General features: G+C 40.8%; 1 protein-coding gene across 11 annotated transcripts in view; it reads left to right on the top strand.

Annotated features, from left to right (window-relative positions):
* The window catches only part of FOXP4 (forkhead box P4), a 159,362-nt gene that overhangs the window by 79,543 nt on the left and 53,420 nt on the right, over positions 1-26,399 (top strand). For 10 of the 11 annotated variants that reach the window (XM_083618018.1, XM_083618014.1, XM_083618019.1 and 7 more), the window contains 2 exons: positions 12,324-12,446; positions 22,869-22,955. In XM_083618018.1, coding sequence (XP_083474144.1) covers positions 12,324-12,446; positions 22,869-22,955 — 210 coding nt within the window. Of the gene's footprint in view, positions 1-10,977; positions 11,290-12,323; positions 12,447-22,868; positions 22,956-26,399 lie in introns of those variants that run through there. The other variant, XM_083618012.1, reaches the window with a different exon arrangement.

Below are 26,399 nucleotides of genomic sequence, written 5' to 3' on the forward strand. Positions count from 1 at the left end.
TTCATTCCCGCCTTTCCTCCAAAGAGATTGGGGTGTCTTGCAAGGATTTTCCTCTCTCTTCTCCCCACTCTCCCTGCCCCATATTATCCTCACAACAGTACTGTTACATAGATTAAACTAAGAGTATGTGATTGGCCTAAATGTCACCAAGTAAGTCACATGACTGGGAATTTGAACTTGGATCAATGCAGTGTTAGTCTGGCACTCTAACCACTATGCTGCATATGCTCTATGCTGGACCACGTTTTATTTCCAACCATATGGACTAAATACTTTTCAGAAGGTATATAGTTGGAATGGTTTTGGATTTCAGAGATCTTCTAGATTCTGTATCAGAGACTAATTTTGCAACAAGATCATGCCTATTGAAAAAATCTGGTGATTAGAAAGCAACATTAGATTCTCTTTTGCCGTTCTCCTCAAGTCCGTCCATTTCTGAAGGCAGATTGTGGAGGAAATCTGAAGACATGTTTGTAGCAGAAGGGGGGGGCAATGGTACATGGAAGGAGTAGCAAGTTTGGAGCAAACTGCAGGAAATTGCTTTTCTTTTGTCTGCTGTGGCAGAGAGGGCACTGGTGTGGAAAAGTGTATTTTGCTGATTTGAACTTGAGTGAAATGGGTAATGAAGACAGATCAATACTGGCCCCTCTGCATTGCCTCACTCGAGGAAAAAGAGTGTCTGCTGTGTAGCTGATTTCCCCCCACTTGGTCTTACTGCAGTTAGTTCTCTTGCACTCTTTCTGACAGAATTTTTTTCCTATGTGCTACACTCTGAACTGGTTTGCGCATCACTTTAAGCCATAGTTTAAATTACACTGGTTTAAAATGAACAAGCAACATGCGGGTGAAAAAGTCTCATTGGCTTACCATCATGGTTTGTCAAGAGAGAAACAAACCATGAGCCCTGGTTCACACATGAAAGCTATCCAGCCTCTGGTTTGTTGCTTCTGCGGCACATTGAAGAAAGTAACTGGGAGGAGTGAAGTGTTGTCTTTTGAGCAGCACGCGCCATTGAACATTAATGTGACATATGAACCAAGCCTCTGTCCCGCTTGAGCATTTCACCACTACTTGCTCTTGCTTTATGTGATTGGTTTCAAGAAAATTTGAGCTCGTTTTGAACAGATACTGTGTGGCAGCACTGTCCTCAGTCTAAAGTGCCCCTGCACGTAGGATAGGAGTCGCTTATACCAGGATGATAGGAAAACTTGGTACAGGTCTGATGCACAGCCTGACCTACACTAGCCTTAGGTTGGAGATCAGCAAAGGCAGATGCAACCTTAGAAGGCCGTTAGGGTAAATAAAGCATCAGACATGACCTTGTTCCTAGTTTGTTTACCATCAAGGAATGTTAATGTACATTCTTAAGTGTTCTCTTTATCCCTTTTCATTGAATCTTAGAGCTCTATGGGTTGCAAGAGACATAACATACATGTGTACAGTGGTACCTCAGGTTACATGCGCTTCAGGTTACAGACTCTGCTAACCCAGAAATAGTGCTTCAGGTTTGCTTCAGGATAAGAACAGAAATCGTGCTCTGGCGGTACAGCAGCAGGAGGAGGCCCCATTAGCTAAAGTGGTGCTTCAGGTTAAGAACAGTTTCAGGTTAAGAACGGACCTCCGGAACAAATTAAGTACTTAACCCGAGGTCTCACTGTATATCATACTCTATTTGGAGTGATAACACGTGGTTTCATCTGAACCCATTTCCTTGAGGAAAGTTCTTTCCCAAGAATTGTTAATAATGTTTTATGCATCTTGCTTCAAATTACAGAAGTTTATAATCAGGTTCTGTACAACTGTGTAGGTGTAATGTTGGAACTAAAGCTGTAGGCAGATACCAGGGTAGGCCAATGGATTAAATTATGAATAGGACTGGTACTAGATTGCTGGTTAACCTTATGCAGATTTAGAAAATCAGTCCAAAATCTGTTCATGTGTGGAGTGTGGATTGGTATGTACCCATTACCACATTTTATTAGAGGGGGTCACCAACCTTTTGGGGACAGGGGACATATTTAGGTTCTTGAGAGAATTGCATGGGCACCAATTTGCCTGGCTGCTTCTCTCCTCCAGGTCACCTTTCCCCGCCCCCCCCCCAATAGAGTGCATGTGCACACAAACACAAACATGCTTTGGGTTGTATTCAAGAGAATGTTTTGTCAGTGCAAAGTTTTTCTTTGTGTAATGGGCCATTCTCCCCTCCCCTCCCCCCAAAATCTAAGGGTTCTTCCAACCTTTAGATTTCCCATTGTGCAAATATTGACTACTGCCCATTATTTGCTTTTCTATGAGGTCCGGATAAAAATCAGATCCAGTAAAATTAAGTGATCCTCTTGAATTTGTGTCATTTTCCTTGGGGGTCCCCCCCTCAAAAATAATATATCACTGTATAACTAAATCTTACATTGGTAAGCTGCACAGTATCACAGATCTGGTACTTGCAAGCACTACATAAACATTGATCCAAAGCATGGGTCCTCGTTTTGAGGGAAACCCTAGTAAAAATTAGGAAGAACCGTGCTTTGAACTCACATTATTTTGCCATGTCAGAGGCTTTGCAGGCACTGGGGAAGACTTCAGCAGTGTCATTGTAGCAATGGGCACCACATGGCAACTCCAGGTAGGTGTATGGAGTAAGTTTTAGCTGTGCGTGAGCTGTTCCATCCCTGAACTTGCTCTTCTGACTACACCTGGTTTCTTTGCATCTGTTGCAGCTCGCTTGCTCTATCCAGATATCTTCACATAATAGCTGTTGTTTTACAATGGCACAGAATATTTATCTGTTGTTTTACACAGCAAAACAAGATTTCAAACATTGCATCAAACCAAAATATGAGCAGTAGCGTTCAGTATTCCAGTCATGCTCATTCAGTCATGTGATCCTTTCTCCCTCTGTTCCTCAAAGACAAATTGATATACTAGGTAAGGAGTTGCCTTCTACCTTGAAGAATGCTGTAACCTCTTTGACTCTTGGGATACTTTATCCAGCTTCAAGCAATAGGAGATTTCATCTAACACAGCCTTCAGCTGAAGTCTTGTGTTATGCTTCATTAATGACTCTTACCCTGATTTAGATGGCACATTCCCTCCAGGGTTGGTTCCTTCTTGCCATATTGCTTCTTTGGTACTGCAGTCTTATCTTAAGAATCTGTTCTGCCAAGTTCTGCTTTTTACTTATCTGTTTTGAAATCACAACTAACGTCACTGAATGTGGTGAGCTTTCATCAGGAAGCACACTTTCCACCACACACTGGCGATCCTTTTGCATTTCACTCCTAACTCTGGTATGGTGGGATTCCATTTAAGTAAGGCATCCTGGAAAAGCATCTCTTCAGATGCATTGTCAAAGCTTTGTTAGGAAGCCAGCGCTGTTAGTAAGCAGTTTTGTGGAATGGCAACCGGCCAACAAGTGAGTCACTGCCTGCCTTAGCTCACTGTCTGCCAGATGCTAGCTATGACACACGCACACCCACAAACCATTCTTGGAGAGAGAAATTCAGCCTCTCTGTCTACAGACACAATGCTTCTGTTGTTGGGAGTGCTAATATTCAGAGAACGGAGAAGAGTCTACAGTTCTTATGAAAGTAAAAAAGCAGGCTTGGGACAAGGAGTTAGTTGAAGTTTCTGTACTAGTTCAACTTTCATTTGCACCAGAACATTATTTTAATATTTCTTTCTTGTTGAGCTTGCAGTGTGCAACGTCCTGAACTAACTGGTTGATGCTAAAGTGGTTGATCTTTCCTTTTAACATGAGTTTCCTATAATGTTTGTTTATTGTATGATTCCTATTAAATATTTGAAAGCTTATGCCCCAAATTTAAGTATCTTCTGCCCAGATGGCCTAATGCTTGGGAGCTTTGTCATCCTCCCAAAGTCTAATATGGTATATTGAAAGAATCCATGTGTTTAACAGTAGAAACAAATTCAAGCTTTCATGTTGTATGTTCAGATCATGTCAAAATTGCTGTCATGTTACTATGGCTGTGTGAGCCATTAAAATAGGCCTCTCACACTTCCATTATCTTCAGATATGCCATCCTGCATGCTGTAGCTCAAGGTGTTGCTACTAAAGATATTTAGGGTGAGCAGGCTTAGCTTCCATTTTGATGGAAAAGTTGATTTTGGAGTCCCCAAGAAATGGTCTGAAGCCTTTTGCCCCTTAATTGAAGCCCCTGCTCTTAGCCTATAGGTAACTTATTTATCTTTGTTCACACTGCTCGAGCTAGAAGGGAAAAGCAAAATAGCTGGATAGGGCAGTTATGGCTATCTAAAGTTATGGAGCCTATTGGTCTGTGTTAGTATTGGGGGGTTGCTTCAACAGATTTTAAATTCTGGATTGTTTCCATTATCAGGATCTTAGCATGCTTTCTTGTCTCTCCCCCCCCCCCCCCAGTTTTAATAAACAACTTGAATACAAACACATAAACTGTGTTGTCAGGAATGGTGCTGCTGTTGCACAAGATGAGCTATAAACTTGTTGAACAGTCAGTCTGTCTTGTTTAAATCTCCAGACAATAGGTGTACACTAAGAGAGGAGATACAACGAGGAAGCATTATGATTTGAAACCTCATTTTTAACAATGGTAATTTCCTGTTAGCGCTGGACGGAGTTTTGCATCATTGCTTGTGTCAATAAGCAGAGTACATGTGTTTAGCTTATAACTTTGCAGGGCTGATATATTAAGCCACTTTTCAGCATTTGATTAGGGCAAATGTTTTCTGTAATGAGATGCAGCTACTGTGTTGACAATTCTTATAATATTGGGTAGAAGACCTTGAGGGAGGTAGATGATAAGATGGTAGAACCCAGCCCTGGAAATGATGGGGCTACTTTTTTCACCATCTCATCTTAAACCAGGAAACAAGAAATCTGGAGGCCTCTTGAGTCCTAAGAATACTCCCATCTTGTAAGAACCATTGCTCATGTATCTTTTATCTTCTTTCCTGCCCCTCTTCCTAAGGAGCCCCCACCATTCTCTGTGTCAGCTTAGCATTTTAAGAGAAAGGGGAAAGCGATTTGATGTAGACAAAGGTTTGTATGAAAATATAATTCTGCTTTGTTAGCAGCCATCACACTCTAAAAGGCACTGCTTTTGTTTTCTTGTAACGTTGTGAAAACCTCATGTCGGATCGAGAGCTGCGGCCCTCACGACTAATCGCCTCTCCTTTGTGTTTTTAGATTATAGGGGCAATTAGTGTTGTCAAAACCTCTGGCAAGTCTCTTTGCTCTTGACAGGGTGTCAGTCCGACGGGCGCGAAATGGAAGGTGTTATAACTCTCCGGTAATTAGAATGCCTCCGATTTTGAAAATGCCAGCCAACGTGTATCAAGCTGGATGCACGGTGTAGTGGTGGGGGTTGGTGGGGAAGGGAGTTCAGATGGGGGATGCAGATGAGCAATTAATTACAGGCTCTCATTCAGAGCACATTGCAGGCTGATGAACAGCAAAGGGAAATTAGCGTGATGCTTGTCTCCTAGTGAGTGGGCATCAACTCCATTCTTTCTCATTCTCCTGGTACTGCTGCCTGAGTTTCTATGTTGATTTTCATTGCTACTTGCATGTTGGAACACCCATTCCGTTGGTTAGACAAAGCACAAAATACTAGTAGCAATGTACATCAGTGAAATACAGGTTGCAGAGGCCATGGTTTTGCTATGATAACAAGGCTTTATATTAACTACTCCACTATAATTTAGTGGAATACCTCACCAATGGCTTTTCCATGTTGTGCTGCCAGTATTATATTAGGTTTTGCACAAGATTCTTTCAGGTGAATGTTGGAAGAACTTTGCAACTAACTGTGCTATATTGATGGACTAGAATATCTGTCCAGCGTGAAGAAAGTTAGACAGTCTGGATTTTGTTAGGGAGGACCAAGGGTCTTGCAGCTTTGCTTCATGGACTGATTCTGGTTAATGGTGCCTCTTTAGCAGTTTTGGAGCAAGCCCACAACAGTTAATAATTAACTTTGTAAGTTGACTCAAAGTGACTTCTGGAATAACAAATGAAAATTTGGGCACCTCCCTCAAGCCAGCAACCTGAGTAAACAGATAAGACTTGCAACCTGCCCCAAAGGTCAGCAAGCTCCTGAATGCTTGAACCAACAGGACAGAAGGGGGGAGAAATTCCCTGGTAGAATTCCCTCTGCTCAGGTTCCTCCTTCTGAGTGAGGTATTAAACTCCTTGTAAAACTAAAGGTAAGATTGCCTCCAGGTTGTCACACTTGCCAGGTTGATGGTGAGTTTGATCTGCTTCATGTGACAAACTGCAGCCTTTTCCATCCTGAGTGGTCCAGTGGAAGGGTGAAGACTATTCACTGCAGTATCTTCATTGAGTTGTTCGATTTCAAACTGGGATGGAGGGGAGAGTGCATCCCTGACAAGGGACACAAGAGGGATGAGAGTTTCAGATTGCATTAGCTGTATCTCGTGTATATTCTGGAGGGGCTGGGACAGATGTTTTGAATGCACCCCAAATTTGAGCTATTTCTGGAAATTCTTTGTTCTTTCACAACAGTGCAATAGAGTGCTAATCCTAACTGGAAAGTTTATTTTCTCTACTTAAGAGAAAGGCATGGATGAAATGGAGCAATCATTCGCATTCCCTGATTAATTTGATTAAAGTGATTTAGATGCCCCTTTTCCTTTGCTCAGAGTGGTTTACAAAGTGGATGTATCTTTCCTCTCTTACTGAAGACAAAAGAAGGAACATCCTCTAACTTCAGCTGGGAGGTCGTTCCTTAGTTTCAGTGGCAACTGGGATAAAGGTCCTGGTCTTGGAAACCAATAGTCATTCTTCACAAAGTGAAGGCTCGTGGAGCAGGACATGATCTGACAAGGTGTGTCTCTCTATGTGTGAGTGTCGTATCATTTCAATTACTCCCCACATAGCCTAGGTCTGGTGAGTCCTTCATCATCTTCCACCTTCTAGGAACCATCTCTTCCCTTTGTATACAATTCAATACTTGGAGCATTAACTCCAAATGGTGCCTTTATTCTCCAAGACAGGAGTTCCAAAACTATGGTCCATAGACCACCAGTGGTCTGTGAGCTTCATTCAGATGGTCTGCAGCATGTTTGTGGATTTATGGTTGAAGACAGCAGACAGCATTTCCATCAAATTAAAAATATTTATTTTTAATTGCTTCTTTTACTTCTTTTATTGTATAACCATATGAATTCCATGGAATACAATAGAATGCAATATATAAGAAATAAAACAAGCAATAAAAATACAATACAGCATCTAGTGCAACAATTGGAACAACAGCAGAAAAATCATTAAGTGGTCCTCCAAGACCTTCAGCAATTTTCAATTGTGCCATGTGGGGTGCTGGTGGTCAGGGAACCACTACTCTATGAAGAATATTCCCGGTAATAGAGAATCTGCAGGCCTTTTGCAGATAGAAAAGACCCAGGAAACTTTATTTAGCTCGAAAAACTTTTATGCTAGTGAGAGTGGAATGCCTGCTCCAGAGAGCCCTCCATGCAGGAATTTCATTCCTAGGAAAATTGTGTATTATAATAGTCAAGCCTGTAAATTTTGTCAGTTGGTTCTGAAAGTTACTCTATTGTCACTTTTTACATGGCAGAGTTCTTCATCTGTGGGGCTGAGAAAATGTGGGAATTCTTCAAATGCTCTTTGCAGTGAAGCCTGATGAATGGAATAGCTTTTTTAAAAGTCCCTTACTACTTCAGTGTTCTTCTAACACCTTTGCCATCTTCCCAGTGCTTGTCCAGTTGATTTCCTGCTTCTGATGCAAATGTCACTGCATGAACATACAGTTGATCACAGTGTGTGTGTGCGTCTGTGTTCGGACTTTTTGTGTTTTACCTTACACCAAAGGTTTTCCATGCACGAATTGCATGACAGTTGAAGCAACCTTCACTCTGAGAATAAAAAGGTAAAGGTAAAGGTACCCCTGCCCGTACGGGCCAGTCTTGCCAGACTCTAGGGTTGTGCGCTCATCTCACTCTATAGGCTGGGAGCCAGCGCTGTCCGCAGACACTTGCGGGTCACGTGGCCAGCGTGACAAGCTGCATCTGGCGAGCCAGCACAGCACACGGAACGCCGTTTACCTTCCCGCTGGTAAGCGGTCCCTATTTATTTACTTGCACCCGGAGGTGCTTTCGAACTGCTAGGTTGGTAGGCGCTGGGACCGAACGACGGGAGCGCACCCCGCCGCGGGGATTCAAACCGCCGACCATGCGATCGGCAAGTCCTAGGCGCTGAGGTTTTACCCACAGCGCCACCCACGTCCCATCACTCTGAGAATAAGGTGTGGTTATTGTTCTTATTACTGCTGCTGCCACTATTGCTATTATAGCAATAATATTTAATATGCCACATTATTCAAAAAGGTGCACTGAATCCCTAAGGGATAGGTAGCTTGGAGACTGGTGTTTCTGTGCACTTGTTAACCCTTCTCCAGGAACATCAATTTAAAATATGTACTGACAGTTATTCAAGTAGAGCTCATCTCTTTAATACACCCTTCGTGAGCCTCTCTTTCCATACTTTCCACACCTGCACAATCTGCACCTTAAACACACTTCACCCCCATTGATTTCTCTGTAGGCTCTTGCATCTTTCCTGGTCTTCTTCCACTCTCACTTCAAGCCAGAGGTGTGTGGAGTGATCCAATTGTGACCCCATGACCATGCGATTATTAAACCAGTCAATCAATTCCTGCCTAGATGGACTTATTTCCACTACTACTTTCCTTGTATGTATGGAGGTATGATAAGCAAAGTAGTCTTAGAAGGAAGGTGGAATAACTTGCTCACTACATTTATTCTCTCTTCCTAACAAGAGCACACTAATTTGTCACCTTATCTCTGCCCCCACCGAATTGAAACCTAGTCACACGGTAGATGAAAGAAATTATAGGATAGGTGCCATCAGTTCATTCTATGAGGGAATGCCATGCAAAACACCTATGTCCATATTATTTTCTTTCCATTCTTGTCCAACACTAAAGCATTGAACTGAAAATAGAGGAACCTGCAGCAAAGAAGTACCATGAGTTTTAGGGATTGGGAATAAGCAGTATATGGATGGCACCCAGCTTTTATATTTTGTTACCTATGAAGCTAGAAATTGCTGCCTCTTTCCATAGCTAGTGTGTGAAGGTTGTGGTTAGATGGATGAGGCTTAATTAATGAACTGAGGCTTAATCGGGGTAAGACTAAAAGTGATGCTGATGGGAATTGGAGTGGCAGGTTTTCCTGTTGTGCTGTAGGACTCTTAGAGCAGGGATGTAGGCTGGTGCGTTCCTGGGTCAGTCAGTACTACTACGTCTATGATACACTGGCTGTACTTGTTTCCAGATGGTAAGAACCATTATCTATGCCTTTGTTACTTCAGATAATAACAAAGACTATGTTTGGTCTATATAAGTCTGTCTTTTCAGGCTGTTTGAAAGCTGTAACTAGTGTGGAATGCTTTAGCCTAGCTGCAGGTGAGTGTAGGCAGGGAAGAGTTCCTGCATTTGGTTCTGAGGCAATTACAGTGGCTGCCAGTGAGTCTCCAAACCCAATTCAAGCTGTTTTTATTGACCTATATCAGGGATGGTCCAAAGTGCAACCCAAGGGCCACTTAAAGCCTCTTCTGGTGCCCCTCAGGGCCTCTTTTGGCACCCCTCAGCAACATTTGACACCTTCCCCCTACAGATGCCTTCCCAAAGCTGGTTAAGCAAAGTGCTGGGCTTGAGGAAGGAGGTGTGATGGCTCTGACAGGGTCCTAGAGTCCAGCCTTCTTCCCAAAGCCTAGTCAGGGCCTTCCCAGCTTTGGGAAGGAGCTGGGAGGGCTCTAGGAGCCTCACACCCTCCTCCCCAAAGCCTGCTGCCTTGCTTAGCTAGCTTTGAGAAGGCACCGTGAGGGCTGGGTGTGTGTGTGTCCGATTTTGGCCTTCTGCTCCCCACTCTTCAAGCAATAAGGCAGTGTGCGGCCTGTGTTTTCTGTGCCAAAGTACTCTTGCGGCCCACTTGGTATGAAAGTTGGACCACCACGACCTATATGTAACCATTCACAGCCTACTTATCTCACAGGTGAAGTTATATGGGGTACAAAGAAGCAGCTATTTAAAGTCATTGAATGTAGAAGTAAGAATTGTGTTGTAGTCTGGAGTGTAAGGAGGAAAAAAATTATGCTGATTATTTTTGGTTAGATTTGGTTTTCATTGTACTTCTGTATTAAATACGTTGTGAGATGCCTTGAGCAAATGTGAAAAGGCCAAATACAAATGCTTTAAATAACAGTTTGACACCACTCATATTTATCAACCTGATTCTACACCGATTTTTTTCTGAGCTAGGAGAAAATACCTAGAATAGTGGTTTTTGGATCTCTTAATGGTGGTTTGCAGAGAGCAGGCCACTTTCACCAGAGTTCTTCTGACTTTTGGTTTCCATTTTCAGCCTTGAGTTAAAACGTGTACCTTTAAATCCTTTTTTAAGGATTTAAGTTGTTGAGGGTTTTTACCCCAGGAAATAAACTGCCACATGGGCCGGATTAAACCGACCGGCGGGCCACATTAGGCCTCCCAAATGGACTTTGGACATGCCTGCTTTGGAATATCTCCAAGAGTTACATTGAATTGTGTAAGCAGCTGCATTAAGGCCATACAAATGTAAATTTTTGAACCCAGAAGAACTCCTGAGATTAGAGCAGGGGTTAGCAACCTTTTTCAGCCGTGGACCAGTCCACCGTCCCTCAGACCATGTGGGGGGCCGGACTACATTTTGAAGAAAAAGAAATGAACGAATTCCTATGCTCCACAAATAACCCAGAGATGCATTTTAAATAAAAGGACACATTCAGGTGATTGGACCACACCTGGCCCATGGGCCTTAGGTTGCCTATCCCTGGATTAGAGCCTTTGTTGTGTAAAGAATGCTGAGAATCATTATGACCCTCAACATCCTCACAGAACTTCTGTTCTTCAAAACTAGTGATTTAAGGTGATGCTGGGAAGGCCATGCCAGTAAAGTGGTGTGTGTGTTGGGCAAACTTCTCCTCTGCTCACCTTGGCCTGACTTTTTCCAGAAATAAATTGATAACCCTAATCTCCCTAATCCCCAAAGCACCCTCCTAATTTCCCCAAGCACCTTCATTCCCTTCCTTATGACCAACCTTTGAGTTTCCCTTCCAAGAGGGGTTCAAAAAAGTAGTGACAAGGAAATGGATCTTTCATAGCAATGCATACCACAGCAATAATAACCTTTCCGGAGCTCTTCTCGTTGTGAGACTTTTGTGGGTGAGCTGAGAGTTTGTTTGGACCCTGGGTGAGACCTTTGTATCAATGTAACATTTTTATATGTAACTGTGTATTTTTGTAATACTTTTGTTTAAGTTGTCTGCTATTGCTTTCATTTTCTGTACACTTCTGAGAGATAGTTTAAATATATTAAGGGGCATTAAAAAAAGGTAAAGGACCCCTGACCATTAGGTCCAGTTGTGGCCAACTCTGGTGTTGCGGCGCTCATCTCGCTTTATTGGCCGAGGGAGCCGGCGTACAGCTTCCGGGTCATGTGGCCAGCATGACTAAGCTGCTTCTGGCGAACCAGAGCAGTGCACGGAAACGCCGTTTACCTTCCCGCCAGAGCGGTACCTATTTATCTACTTGCACTTTGATGTGCTTTCGAACTGCTAGGTTGGCAGGAGCAGGGACCGAGCAATGGGAGCTCACCCCGTCGCAGGGATTCGAACCGCTGACCTTTTGATCGGCAAGCCCTAGGCTCTGTGGTTTAACCCACACAGCCACCCGCGCCCCATTAAGGGGCATAGAAGTGAAGTAAAGCATATCACCATCATCATCTACAAGCAATAGCTTTTTCCAAAGGCAAAGAAGTGGTATTATGGAGCCATCAGTGCTCAAGGTGTCTGTGTTTGTTTCAGTCTAACCTCAAGTTCAAAACTAGTTCAAGTTCTACAATATTTTGTACTGTTTTAAATTACCTGTAGAAAGTGAAGCAACAGAATTAGGGTGTCTGACAAATGATTTATTTATCTTTGTGGTCTTAAGATCAGCTTTTGCCCTGGACTTGCCTCACTGTGTTTGGTCTGTCATGGGTAAAAGTTGTAGGATTGGACAGACCAGTTTATCTCAACTCTAAGGTCGTGTCCTTGTGAAGTTTTGAGAGGGGATGTGCCGGGAGCCAGTCGGCCTGGCAGTACTTGTAAGTGTAACAAGCATCTTGCTCTTGCCCACATGCCAGGAACAATCAATGTAGCTGTACCTTCTTTCCCTGTTCTCCTACCTACACCCTTCCATTTGGGTATAGCATATGCCATCATCCACCGTCCTTTGTTTCTGCAGGTTCCAGTGTCTGTGGCCATGATGTCTCCTCAGATGATCACCCCACAGCAGATGCAACAAATCCTGTCTCCTCCTCAGCTCCAAGCTCTGCTGCAGCAGCAGCAAGCAATTATGCTGCAACAGGTAAGACAGCCTGTGTTTGAGTGGCCTTCTTGTGACAGACATTTCATGTGATTTCAGAGGACCGACCTTTGTGTCTCTACATTTCTCGCATGCAAATATAATGTGTTTTCTGTTTGTAAATTCCGATATGAGGCACTGATGTCCTGAGGCAGAGAGATACTTACCCAGGGTTGTTTAATGTGTCCTTGCTTAGGTGCAATGTAAGTCCTGGACAGCCACGTTCTACACTTTCTACTGTAAGAACTTATCCTCGCCCATGTCCTTTGCCTCTGAATATGGTCTAGCCACAAATATCTAGGCTAGCTGAAATTGTTTTAGTTTCCCCTTTGTAAATGGCAGCTCTTTTTTGAGAGGGGCTTGAATTGCCCTCCCAATGAACAGTTTAAAGATTGCTGTATCATAGGGGTCTCTCTCCAAAAAACATTAACAAAACTCTCTAGGTTTTTCTTCTTCTTCTTCATGCTTTATTAGACCAGTGCTAGTATAGTGAAGAGTCTGTCCCCATCAAATGGATTTGGGAGTCAGGTCTTGTCGCAAGGTGGTGAGGTGTGGGTGTGTGCTTGTGTGGGGAGGGAATTTCTTTTCCCCGGCAACAAAATCGTACAGATTCATTGCTAATGCAACATTGTTAGTCTTCTCCTGCTCTGCCTTGGGAAATGTCTGGATACCTTATGACAACTGAATAATCATAATTGTACATTGCTATGCAATGAGATTAGAGTCTAGAAAGGCCCTTATTCCATTTTTGCCTCTTCCTCCCTGCTTTAGCTGTTCCCGTGAAATATTAAGAGCATTAACTATGAATAATTGCAGCAAGTTTGAAATAGTAAGTTGGATGTGTATGCCATTCTAATTGGTACTGAGTCAAAGTATTTGGCCTTTGGTTTTTGTAAATTTTGGGGGTTGGGGCAAAAGTGATCCTTGAAGATTGGATTGATGTTCAGGTGCAGGTGAATTTCAAAATTCGTCAAATTGCCTTAAAAACAAGATGTCAAGGTTTTCTTTTTCTAACAACACAAAGCTTTGCCAGCTGTTCTGCTTGTATTACTGGGATGGAATGCCCCATGGAAATAATACTGTATCTTGATGTAACATCTTTCTTGGGGGGTGGGTTGGGGGAGCCATTCATCCGTTGTGTAGCATTTGTTTCCAAGGACATTTTGTGCCAGGGATACACCCAGAGCATCAGGCTGCTTTTCAAAGTAGCTGCAAGGCTTTTTCAAAATAATAAAAATCAAAAGAAACTCTCCCAACAACCACATTGTATTTAAGGTAAGACGAAAATTCTTGAGTTTAATCTGCATCCTGGAAAGTTGCCAAATATCTCCATAAACACTTTCATGGAGAATGGACAGTTCTGCAGATGTGAAGATTGCGGGATATTCAACCAGCGCTTAATTCAAATATTCCTTGTGTTAAAAGACTTGGCACCCAAATCAAGGATGTATCAAGAGTGTTTGGTTGGTTTTGTTGTCTGAACGTGGGCTTGTATTTTTTTTTTAATAAAATGTTTATTGAGATTTTACAAAAAACAAAGGTTTACAGAATAAAAAGAAAACATATAAAAAGAAGAAAAAAATAAAGAAGGCATACAAAAATACATAAAATAGAAAAAAGAAAAGAGAAAAATAAAAATACAAAATACAAAAAGCGAGTAAGTAAGAAAAAATTTAAAAACAGATCCATTTTTTTATATCTTTAAACTCATTAGCTTGTTTCCTTGACCTCACACCTTCCCTTTTTGTGTTCCCATTTACATAATCAAATCAACAAATCCTTACCCTCTTTCATTTATCTTAACTCTATATCTTAACATATTATAACTCTATATTTTCATCCATTATCAATCCATTTTTACATATTCTTATTAACTTTGTTGCTAATACCACTTATTTTCAATCCAACATCATTTTAACATTCATTAATTTTACAGTGTTTCTGCAGATAGTCTTTAAATTTCTTCCAATCTTCTTCCACCAACTCTTCTCCCAGGTCTCGGATTCTGCCAGTCATTTCCGCCAGTTCCATATAGTCCATCACCTTCATCTGCCACTCTTCCAGGGTGGGTAAATCTTGTGTCTTCCAATACTTTACAATAAGTATTCTTGCTGCTGTTGTAGCATACATAAAGAAAGTTCTATCCTTCTTTGGCACCAATTGGCCGACTATGCCCAGGAGAAAGGCCTCTGGTTTCTTCAGAAAGGTATATTTAAATACCTTTTTCATTTCATTATAGATCATCTCCCAGAAAGCCTTAATCTTTGGGCACATCCACCAAAGGTGAAAGAATGTACCTTCATTTTCTTTACATTTCCAACATTTGTTATCGGGCAAATGATAAATTTTTGCAAGCTTGACTGGTGTCATGTACCACCTATATATCATTTTCATAATATTCTCTCTCAAGGCATTACATGCCGTAAATTTCATACCAGTGGTCCACAACTGTTCCCAGTCAGCAAACATAATGTTATGTCCAACATCTTGTGCCCATTTAATCATAGCAGATTTAACCGTTTCATCCTGCGTGTTCCATTTTAACAGCAAGTTATACATTCTTGAAAGTATCTTAGTTTTGGGATCTAACAGTTCTGTTTCCAATTTTGATTTTTCCACCTGGAAGCCAATTTTTTTGTCCAAATTATAGGCCTCTCTTATTTGATAATAATGAAGCCAGTCTCGCACTTTATCTTTTAATTTCTCAAAAATCTGCAATTTCAATTTGTCTCCTTCTTGCTCCAAAATTTCCCAATATTTTGGCCACTTGGCCTCCATATTGAGCTTTTTCTGAGCCTTTGCTTCCATTGGTGACAACCACCTTGGGGTTTTATTTTCAAGTAAGTCTTTATATCTTATCCAGACATTAAACAATGCTTTCCTGACAATATGGTTTTTAAATGCTTTATGTGCTTTAACCTTGTCGTACCACAATATGCATGCCACCCAAAAACATTATTAAAACCTTCTAAGTCCAAAATGTCTGTGTTCTCAAGAAGCAGCCAATCTTTCAACCAGCAGAATGCTGCTGATTCATAGTAAAGTTTAAGGTCTGGCAGGGCAAATCCGCCTCTTTCCTTTGCATCAGTTAATATTTTAAGTTTTATTCTGGGCTTCTTGCCCTGCCAGACAAATCTAGAAATATCTCTCTGCCACTTCTTGAAACAGTCCATCTTGTCCAAAATTTGCAATGATTGAAACAAAAATAACATTTTTGGCAATACATTCATCTTTATAGCTGCAATTCGACCCAACAAGGAAAGCTTCAAATTTGACCATATTTCTAAGTCTTTTTTCACTTCTGTCCAACATTTCTCATAGTTATCTTTAAATAAGTTTAAGTTCTTAGCAGTCATATTAACCCCCAAATATTTTACTTTCTTAACTAATGTTAAACCTGTCTCCTTCTGAAACCTCTCTTTCTCAGTCGGTGTTAAGTTTTTCTCAAGAACTTTAGTTTTTGACTTGTTCAGCTTAAATCCTGCCACATGACCAAATTCTTGAATCAGTTCTAATACTCTTTTCGTACTAGATTCTGGCTCCTGTAATGTCAAAACTAGGTCATCTGCAAAAGCTTTCAATTTGTATTGTTTGGCTCCGACCTGAATACCTTTAATCAGATGGTCCCTTCTAATCATATTTAGCAAAACCTCCAGGACCGAAATAAAAAGCAATGGGGAAATTGGGCAGCCTTGTCGTGTCCCTTTCTCTATCTTGAATTCCTCTGTCACCTCATTGTTAACAATTAGTTTAGCCTTTTGTTCTGAGTAAATTGCACTTATACCATTTTCAAACCCTTGACCATCCCCCATCCCCTGAAGATTTTTCTTCATAAAATTCCAAGAAATGTTGTCAAAGGCTTTCTCCGCATCTATGAAAATTAAAACTGCTTTGGTATTAATGTTCACTTGCAACTTCTCCAAAATGTTAATTATGTTCCTCGTGTTGTCAGACAAGTGTCTACCTGGGAGAAAGCCAGCTTGGTCCTTATGTATCTCTTCCACTAATACTTTTTTTAATCTATTAGCCAAAATATCAGCAAATATTTTGTAATCCACATTGAGCAGGGATATGGGGCGGTAGTTCTTAAGTTGTGTCTTTTCAGACTCAGTTTTCGGTATAAGCGTAATATAAGCTTCCTTCCACGACTCTGGCACTTTTTTCCCCTCCAAAATTTCATTACAGACCTCCTTTAGTGGTTGAATTAACCAGTCTTTCAATGATCTATAGTATTTTGAGGTTAAGCCATCCGGCCCTGGAGATTTACCCAACTGCATATTCTGAATGGCACCTTCTACCTCCTGTTCTGTAATTTTGTGGTTCAGCATTATCTTATTTTCTTGAGAGATTTTCTGTAGTCCATTTGTTTTTAAAAATTGGTCTATATCAAACTCTTTCTATGGCCCTTGTGTATATAACTGTTTAAAATACCTCTGGAAGCATTTTCTAATTTCCACTGGATTCTGAATGTTCTTTCCTTCCACTTCCAAATTAGTAATAGTATTAAGCTTTTGTCTTTTTTTCATTTGCCAAGCTAGCAATTTCCCACATTTGTTAGCCGATTCAAATGTCCTTTGTCTCATTTGTTTAATTTTCCATTCAATTTCCTGATTCATCATCTTCATATATTGCACTTGATATAACTTTATGTCTCTCAGAATCTCTTGTGATTTTGGTTTCGCTCTTAGTTTCTTCTCACCCTCTTTTATTTTTTCCAAAATTTTATCTTTTTTCTCATTTTGGGCTCTCTTCTTTATTGTATTCTGTTGAATCAGAAACCCCCTCATAACTGCTTTGCTTGCGTCCCAGATTATTCTTTTTTCAGTAATAGTATTCAAATTTATCTTCAAAATAGTCTCTCAAGGTTTTTTGGGCCTTCTTGATAACCTCTTGATCTCTAAGCAAGGTGTCATTCATCCTCCATCTGAAGGAGCGGACTGGTGTTAGTTTCATCTCCATTTTCACAGCATTATGGTAAGAGCAAGTTTTTGGGCAAACTTCCACTTTTCGAGTCTTAGGTGCCAGTCCTCTAGTTATCCATATTTGGTCAATTCTTGTCCATGTCATTTTGGCTTCAGAGAAGAATGTTCCCTCTCTTCCTAAGGGGTTCTTAATTCTCCAAATGTCAATCAAATCCATATTGTCAGTCAGTTCAAAGAAAGTTTTTGGTAGTCTGCCATCTTTAGTTACAACCTGTCTCTGCGACTTGTCCATATTTGTAGATACCACTCCATTCATATCTCCCATCATAATAATGTTGTAGTCCATATAATCTAACAATGTCTCATGCAATTTCTTAAAAAATTCAGATTTCCCCTCATTTGGTGCATAAACTCCTGCTATTAATTTTTTTTCTCCTTGTGATTGAATTTCGATTGCCACAAATCTTCCTTGGTCATCTTTAAAAACGAATTTCGGTGATAGGCTCTCTTTTGCATAAATAACAACTCCTCTCTTTTTAACCTTATCCGATGAAATAAACTCTTGACCCAATCTTTTATTAATCAATACTTTCCTGTGTAGCCTTATCACATGTGTTTCTTGTAAGCAAATTAAGTCCAATTGTTCCTTTTTCAATAAATGAAAAACTTTCCTCCTCTTCTCCGGGGAGTTAAATCCATGAATATTCCAACTTAATAATTGCAGAGACATGGTGTATTTATTCTACTTTCCTCCAACTGCTCCCAGTAATTCCTCTTGTTCTGACGGTGGTATCACTTTTTCTAACTTGTCCAATCCCAAAGATGGTGGTGCTATGTCTAGTACTCCTGGTTTTAAAGCTCTTAGCTCTTCTACAGCTTCTTTTTGCAGGTCTTCGTGTTCTCTCAAGAATTTTTCTTTATCTTCCACTGATCTTATTTTGAACTTTTCCCCTTTAAAAGTAAAGGATAGGCCTTGGGGGAATTCCCACCTAAAAATGATTCTATTTCCTGGGCTTGTAGTTCAGCTCTCTCCTTGCTAACCATGAGCTATAGCAAAGACCTAGTTTGGCTTTTTGTGATGTGCTGACCAGGTCAATGAGAAATTTAAGAAGATAAGATGAATTAAGGGTGCTCTTATCCAACTAAATAAATTAAGGTGCTCTCACCACTAGGAATTACTTTGTAGCTGCACATAACTGGAGAGCCTTATTCCAATTAAGATATGTATTTTGACCTAACGCTTTGTCTAGCTGTTCCTCTTTGCTGCTCTGAACCACATTTGCTTGCCCCCTAATTTGGAATTGAGTGTTTGAATAAAAAGTCAGCCTTAGCAGCTTGATCTGGTACTTTTACAGACAGACAGACTTTCCTTGGCAAAAGGAAAATGCTTTCTCTCTCAGTTACGAAATAGTTAGAAGAAGGGAGGAGATAATAAAATCCCCCAACAAAACACAACTGTTTTGATAAACACTTTCTCTAGGGAGGGGGAATGAACAAGAAAACACAGCATCCTCCACACCCTTCTTCCTGCCTTCAGTACCTGTTTACTTCATACAAGCTGATAAGAAGTCAAGGTTGGCCCCAGGGAAAGAACAAAGGGTAAACACTAACTTGGGTGGGGTCCTTCCTTCTCTGAGCCTCTTTGGAGCCAGATAGAGAAACATGTTTGACTGCAAATTAAACAGCCTAGGCCGGAATAGCTGGCATTCTCCACAAGAAGAAAACCAAACATCACACCTCTCACCTCTTGACCCAATGTTCTCAGAATCCCATACAGAGACCAGGTTTTGATTGGCTTTTGGGTAAACAGGGAGGCTTTCCAAACCTGTTCAGCAGACATAAAGAGAAAAGTTTCTGCTGTCAGCACTGTCAACTACAAGCTGATAAGGACTTTCCCAGAATCCCCAGGGGCATTCCTCAGGAGCCAGCTTTTTTCCCTAGTGTTGAAGAACCTGTGTCGACCTCTCCTGTGGTTCTGGCCCCCTCCTGTGGAAAACAAACCAAATTTGTAGATTTAGAAGGGCACAGTGTATTAAATTAGAATTGGCATCCCTTTGAAAATCCCTGTATAATACCACTCAGCACACAATGAGCATTACCCTTTATCCAGGAATCTTAGGTCACATTGTAGAGTATTAAGTGTTTATGTGCAGTATATACTGGCATGCCTGTTTCATAGATAGCAGAACAGAGACGCTAAGTAGAAGTGAGTTATGATACCCCAGAGCCCCAATCATATGTACCATTTAAAAGCCGCACTCTCATTTTCAAGTTTTTGAGGTGTAATTTTTTTTAGAAAAAAATAAATTGTACTTTTAGGATTTTATTTTATTATTTGCATTTTTATGTAATAAACCCAAACTTTTGCTTCTTATAATCCATGTCCAGGACACCCAGAAACAAGGGCAAGTATTTTTAGGGCAGGGCAATTTATTTTCCTAAGATTAAAATAAAATGTATGTTTGTGAGTATTTACAATTTAAGAACTGAGCAACTTGCAAAGAGTACACCATACATAGTATACAAATGTAACCAAGCCTTACTACATGCCATTGCATTAGCTTGCATTCATCCCTTGCTAGATTGTAAGCATCTTGGAGGCAGAGACATACGAGTGCCAAGTGCCTTTGGCATGCTATAAATTGCTCTTTTCACTCCCTGCTGATCTTCAAACAGGAGACAAAGATCTGGTGTGTTTTTTAGAGAGCCTTTGAAACTCTGAGTTTGGCACACTCAAAATTTGGCTTGCTTTATTAATTTAATGTATTGATTCTGAGTTTGTTCTGCCGTTTTGTTTACTTTTCGTATTATGGATTTTAAAATTTGTTACAGCTTGTCTTTAGGCTTAAAGACACAATGCTAATGTTTTAAAAAGCAAAACAGGTAACAGTTTCACCTTTTTTGCTTCTGATGTGACTGTAAAACATACTTTGGCTATTTTGACTTTCTTCTGTAACGTTATTATTCACTCGTAATATTTGCATGCAAATTGTGCAAGGGGAGCTTGGAGAAACTGCATGTGTGAAACTGCACTTAGTACTTAACATACAATGATTAAACCAACTGAACAGGGTGAGCATGAAGTTGGGGTGCTAAACAGCTCAGGACAAGGACTGCCCCTCTGCATGTGAATTGACCTAGACCCTGTGATCATCATCTGAGGTCCTTCTTCATGTGCCTCTTCCATGAGAGGCCTAGAGGAGACAACCCAAGAGCAGACCTCCCAATTTGTGGAATACCCAGGGAGACTCACCTGGCACCATCATAACATCTTTAGGCATTAGGCAAAAACTTTCCTCTATAACCAGGCCTCTTGCTTTTAACTATCTGTGGTCTTTTAGAAGTGGGCAAGTTGTTTTTATTGTATTTCTTTCACCAGTGTGGTGTAGTGGTTAAGAGCGGTAGTCTTGTAATCTGGGGAACCGGGTTCGCGTCTCCGCTCCTCCACATGCAGCTGCTGAGTGACCTTGGGCCAGTCACACTTCTCTGAAGTTTTTCAGCCCCACTCACCTCACAGAGTGTTTGTTGTGGGGGAGGAAGGGAAAGGAGAATGTTAGCCACTTTGAGACTCCTGAAGGGGAGTGAAAGGCGGGATATCAAATCCAAAACTCTTCTTCTTCTTCTTGTTTTAATTATCTATGTGCGGGGGTGGTAGTGTCTGTCTGTGTCTTTGGTTCTAAGTTGCTTTGGGTTACCCTGGACAAGATAAAATGACTAACAAATTTAATAATGATGATGATGATGATGCAAGTGATGATGACAGTGATGATGAAGCAATACAATGCATAACCAAATAACAGACAAATTGTTTGATATAGTAAGATAAATATATGTCTGTTTCAAATGAAGTAAGCTCCTTCAACTCTAAACCAGTTAGTCTCTGGTTGTACTGGACACAAAAATACGCAGTTTCCTATCTCTCCCTCTTTCCCATTTATCTCGCCCCAGATGGCGTAGTGATGGACAGGAAGAGGTTACAGCCTGGAGCTCATGTAAAACAGTCTGTTGAATCCTATTCTTTCAGTTCTGGGAATTCTCCTTTAAATTTTTACATGTATTTCCCACACCTTTTAGAAAAATATTGCATTTGGCTATCTGTTTCCATTGCAAGAATCTTTGGAGGAAATAATTTCCCTGTCTTCTTTCCTTGGTTTTTTCTTTCCCCTGTAAACAAAAGATTTGCAATTGCTATAGTCTTCTCTGTCTCTGCATAAGCAGGAAGGTGACCTGCACAACCACCAGATTCTGCTGCTTTACAAATGATGATTTAACATCAAACCTTGTGGAGTTAAGCATGCCTTACTCTGGGTGTTGCTGGCATGGAAGAAAGAGCCTAGTTTAAATGGCTCACATTTTAAAACCCACAATTCTCAGGAGTTTTGGAATCTCCCAGCATTCCAATGCAATACTTGCAAATAATGTCACAATTCTTAGCCACATGATATCAATCTAGTGTGAAGTGCTGGGGAAACCGAAGCAGTTTTACAAGTGCCAGTGTAATCCAGTTCACAGAACAAGAGAGAGATATTAGTGGAATACTGGGTTTCTTAAACAAGTTAATTTCTCAACCTCTATTTGAATTCATAAAATGGGAGTGCCAGTGAGCTTCAAATGATCTTCGTGAGGATGGATGAGCTGTAAAGAAAATTGTTATACTAAAAGTACAACAGAAATAAATAGCTTTCTTCCACAGACTCCTTATGTGATCCTGTTCAAATCACCTGCTTCTTGGGAGCTATTGTAAATAATGCCAAACATATATGTAACACCTTGTCAATGTGCTAAAACAGGCATAGGTAACCTTCGGCCCTCCGGATGTTTTGGCCTACAACTCCCATGATCCCTAGCTAACTGGCCCAGTGGTCAGGGATGATGGGAACTGTAGTCCAAAACATCTGGAGGGCCGAAGGTTGCCTATGCCTGTGCTAACATTTTAGGAAATGGTGAGGCCCAGATATATAATTCTCAATCACTCTGCCCTTTTTTAAATCAAACACTGACCTCATTCACATATCACTTTAAACCATAGTTAAGCAAAACTAGAGTTTTAAGGTGACAGTTCAGTGTGCTGTGTATGCTACTGAAATGGTGGGTGTTTCACTCCTACCCCACTCCTTCTGCCACCATGCTCCAGAAGCTAAGCCATGGTTTGGCCTAGTGTTAGAATCTGAACCCAGGCTCACGATTTCTTTCTTTCCAAACAATCCAGGGGCTGTAAGCAAGGTTTGTTCTTAGCTTCCTACTTGTGATTTATTTGGGAGAACAGGAGCAGGGAAGGAGTGAAGCACCTTCAATTGCAGCAGTGGGTAACCTTTGGTGCTCCAAATATTGCTGAACTACAATAAGCCCCAGCAAGCATGCCCGGTGGCCCAGTAGGTGTCGTAGTAATTTAGCAACATTTGGAAGACCACAGATTCTCCACCCCTGGTTTAAAGTGATGTGCAAGCAAACAACTAATGGTCTCATTTCCTCTCTATATTCTTCCCTCATGCCTCTTCCTCAGCTGCAGGAATACTACAAGAAGCAGCAGGAGCAACTTCATCTGCAGCTACTGACTCAGCAGCAAGCTGGAAAGCAGCAAGCCAAAGAGGTGAGTTTGGCCTCTGTGTACAGAAATGCACTGCTGTTTGCATGAACACTTCTGCAGAAAAGTGAGTTCAACTTGTTTATAAAGGGGGGGGGCAACTTCAGAAATGTCTTCTGGGAATGGTAGATGAGTGGTGCATTATTCTTCCTTTAAAAGAACAGACTGGCCAATTGTGTAACTTCCTATTTGAGGGGGGGGGGCAGACTGTCCTTCCTTATTCTATGAAACAAGCTAAATTTTCCTATGCTTTTAAAAAGAACTTACTTTTTTTTTTTAGAAATAAATTCTCCTGGATCCCCAGTAATTGTCTGGGAACCTGTTGCTTGTTCAAGACACTTATCTGCAACTGCAAACATATGATTTTCACTTCAGGAATCAAAAATCATAGATATTTGCCGCATCCCTGCTATTAGCACTCCTGCCAGAATCAACATCATAATACTGAGTGCTGTGAAAGCATTCTTTGGCAGTTGTGCTGCTGCCTTGAAAGCACACGTTGCAGTGTATGATAACCTGGAAAATCTGATATGCTTGTCACAATAGCACAACCCGCAGAACTTATTTCTGGGCTACCTGTTAGTTCTAGGGAATAATAGAGTTTACAGGATTCAAATGTCCATATCTCAAACCCTTCTTAACCCTTCTCCAATGAATTTCTTCAGCTTTATATTTGCATAGTTAATTGTGTTGTGATTGGGCCAGATAATTAAAATTCTAGATGCAACGAATTATTTTAGCATTTTCCACAAAGGTTTGTGCGAGGACAAGTGGAGAATGATTCAGCTATACTGATGTTTCTAAATTCCAGGATTATTATTTTTTGTGATATTTGATAGAGTTTATTTCCCCCAATATTTACTGAAGCACCATGAATTTCAGCTTGTTGTGAATTATTGTGATTAACACCATCATCATCGTTATTACTATTATAATCACTATCATCGTTATTTAGTTGCCTATTTCAAAAATAGTTTCTAGGCGATTTACAAACAGAATAAAAATATGGAGTTAAAAATGTAGCAACCATCAGTACGCTAACAAAACAATAACCTCAAGCATCACAGCAACAGCAAAATAGCAGCAGTATATGGGCCACAACAACCTTTCTCAATCAACCTTAACCTGTATCATCTGTGTCAGGGAAGCCTGATTGGAGAATATTCTGTAGCTGAGGGGCCACAGCTAAAAAGGGCCTCTCCCATGTCACCACTCTTCAACATTCTTTACATTAAAGATGGAAGTTTATCAAGTTCTTCAGTTTGTGTTGGATTGATAGAGGCACTAGCTCAGCAGTACTGTTCTGTATACTCCCCCAAACAGATTTTGATTCTTCCTGCTGTGTCACTGGTGATGTGTGCTGCTTCTATTTATTGTTAGTTTCTTCCATTCTCTGTTGCAGTAGCTTCCACCACAAAGCCATCTGGCATAACCAAAATTATCAGCAGCTCAGAATCACTATTATTAAGGACTGTATGGTCACCTTATGGTTTAGCCACATTATGCATATGGCCAGATATCAGGATTAACCTGTGACCTCTCTGTGAACCCAATAGGAACTATGCATGCTCAGGTCAGACTCTAAAGGTTCTAGAGCGCTCTTATGAAAGCAAGGTGCTCTTCTGCTCCTCTCCCCTAAACGTTATACCAGTCTTTCTGTCACACCTCTGATTTAAGACTGTTTTCATGTGTTGGCTGTAATGTATAAACAGGCCCTTAGACTGGCCTCTGTAAAAAAAAAAATATATATATATATATATATATATATATATATATATATATATATACACACACTGGAGGGGTGACTTTTTTGGTCATATGATGCTTAAGATAATCTCTGAAACAGTAAAATGCTATTGATCAAAGTATGGCTGATGTTACTTACTTTTCCCCTAACTTTAAATATGTGGGAAATAGTCTGTTTGCTTATTTATTGGTTGATTTAAATTTATACCCTTTCCTCAAGGTTCAGAGTGGGGATTCAGAGCCAGGTTACAAATCATATTGAATTATATGTCATTCTCCTCCTCGCCCCCAGCTGGGTTTCTTTTTCAAAATCTGCCTATGCAGAAAGAAGAAATGCAGGAATAGCCTTTTAACCTTTCCCCCTTCTGTTGAAAATTCCCCCTTCCAACTCCTTTTCCCTCTCAGAGTGGGAAGAAATAAATGTACCTCAAATCTTTTCCCTTGTAGGGGAAAAAAGGATATTGGGGGGAGGGAACAATTTCCAACAGCCAAAAAAACCTGGAGAGGAAATAGTTTAAAAGGTGAAGGTCTGTGAAGGCAGATTGTTGCCACCATTGCTACATTTTGTTTTTAGGGGAGGGGGCAAGAACTACACACAGCTTGGTGTCATGTGCAGCTTGGCCATAATGCCACCAGAAAACAAGCTTATTTATGGGCACTATCCAGTAGAAGTTAATAACTCCTCTTAAATTCTATTGATTTCAGTGGGAGAACTCAAACTCAGGCTTAAAGCTCTTCTGTTGAAGTCAGTGGGACTTGAAAGAGTTTTGCCTAGAGCTAGATCATAACCATAAATTTTATGTATGTTCTTACACATTTTTCTGCATTTCCCAGGTTCTGATATTTTATGTAGAATAATATGCATGCTTTCAAGCCTAGTTTTGCATCTGTTTGGGCTAGGGGAAAAAACACACACAAAGCTAAGACTCTCAAGGTATAAATTCTGCACTTGCATGGAATATGTTGCCTATTCAGAGCCCATTGCCCAGTTGGCCTTTTCTTCCTAATTTATTGAATTTATTCTATATCTGTTCTATACCTGTCTATAGTTGTTTCTAATAATATTAACTCAGCACTTTTGAAATCAGCACCTTTATTCCCTCATGCCCAAATGTCTATAAGAAGTGCAGTAATTGAGGAACTGAGAAATCAGAGTTACTCGTCCAAACACATACCGCAAGCCGACAGCAGAATAAGAAGAAACTCTGAATCTGAGACGAGCATCTGAATTTTGTGGCACCTGTTTTGTTTTGATTTGCAAAGTGCTGCTTCCTTTAGTTGAGCAACATTTTTATTTTGGCAGGTATGAGTTAATCTTGTCACAACCAATGTGGACAGCAGTATACAGTGTACTCAGGCCAGTAATGTTATGTTGTTGTTTCTAGTAGTGTATTTGGAATGCGAAACCAGCTGTCCCTGTTCTTACAAACCTAGTTCCTTTTATGCTTCCAGAAAACTTGAGAGGGAGAAAAGCTTTCAGACAGAGCCTCGTCTCTGGCAGTTGCCCCAGTGTACCAGATGATATTGCATGAGGGGGCAGCACATGAAGATTGGCCAGCGAGTAACCTAGGCGTCAGATTAATGAAGTGCTCCTGTCAGTCCAGAGTGTCACGCTGAAACTCCTCTTGATGTGCTCATAAATCAAAGTGACGGTGCCTGTTACCCCAGTAGCTGCACCCGCTCAGCTGCGTCTAATGTAAACAG

Source organism: Podarcis filfolensis, assembly GCF_964270895.1.
Source record: "Podarcis filfolensis genome assembly, chromosome: 6".
Taxonomy (NCBI): domain Eukaryota; kingdom Metazoa; phylum Chordata; class Lepidosauria; order Squamata; family Lacertidae; genus Podarcis; species Podarcis filfolensis.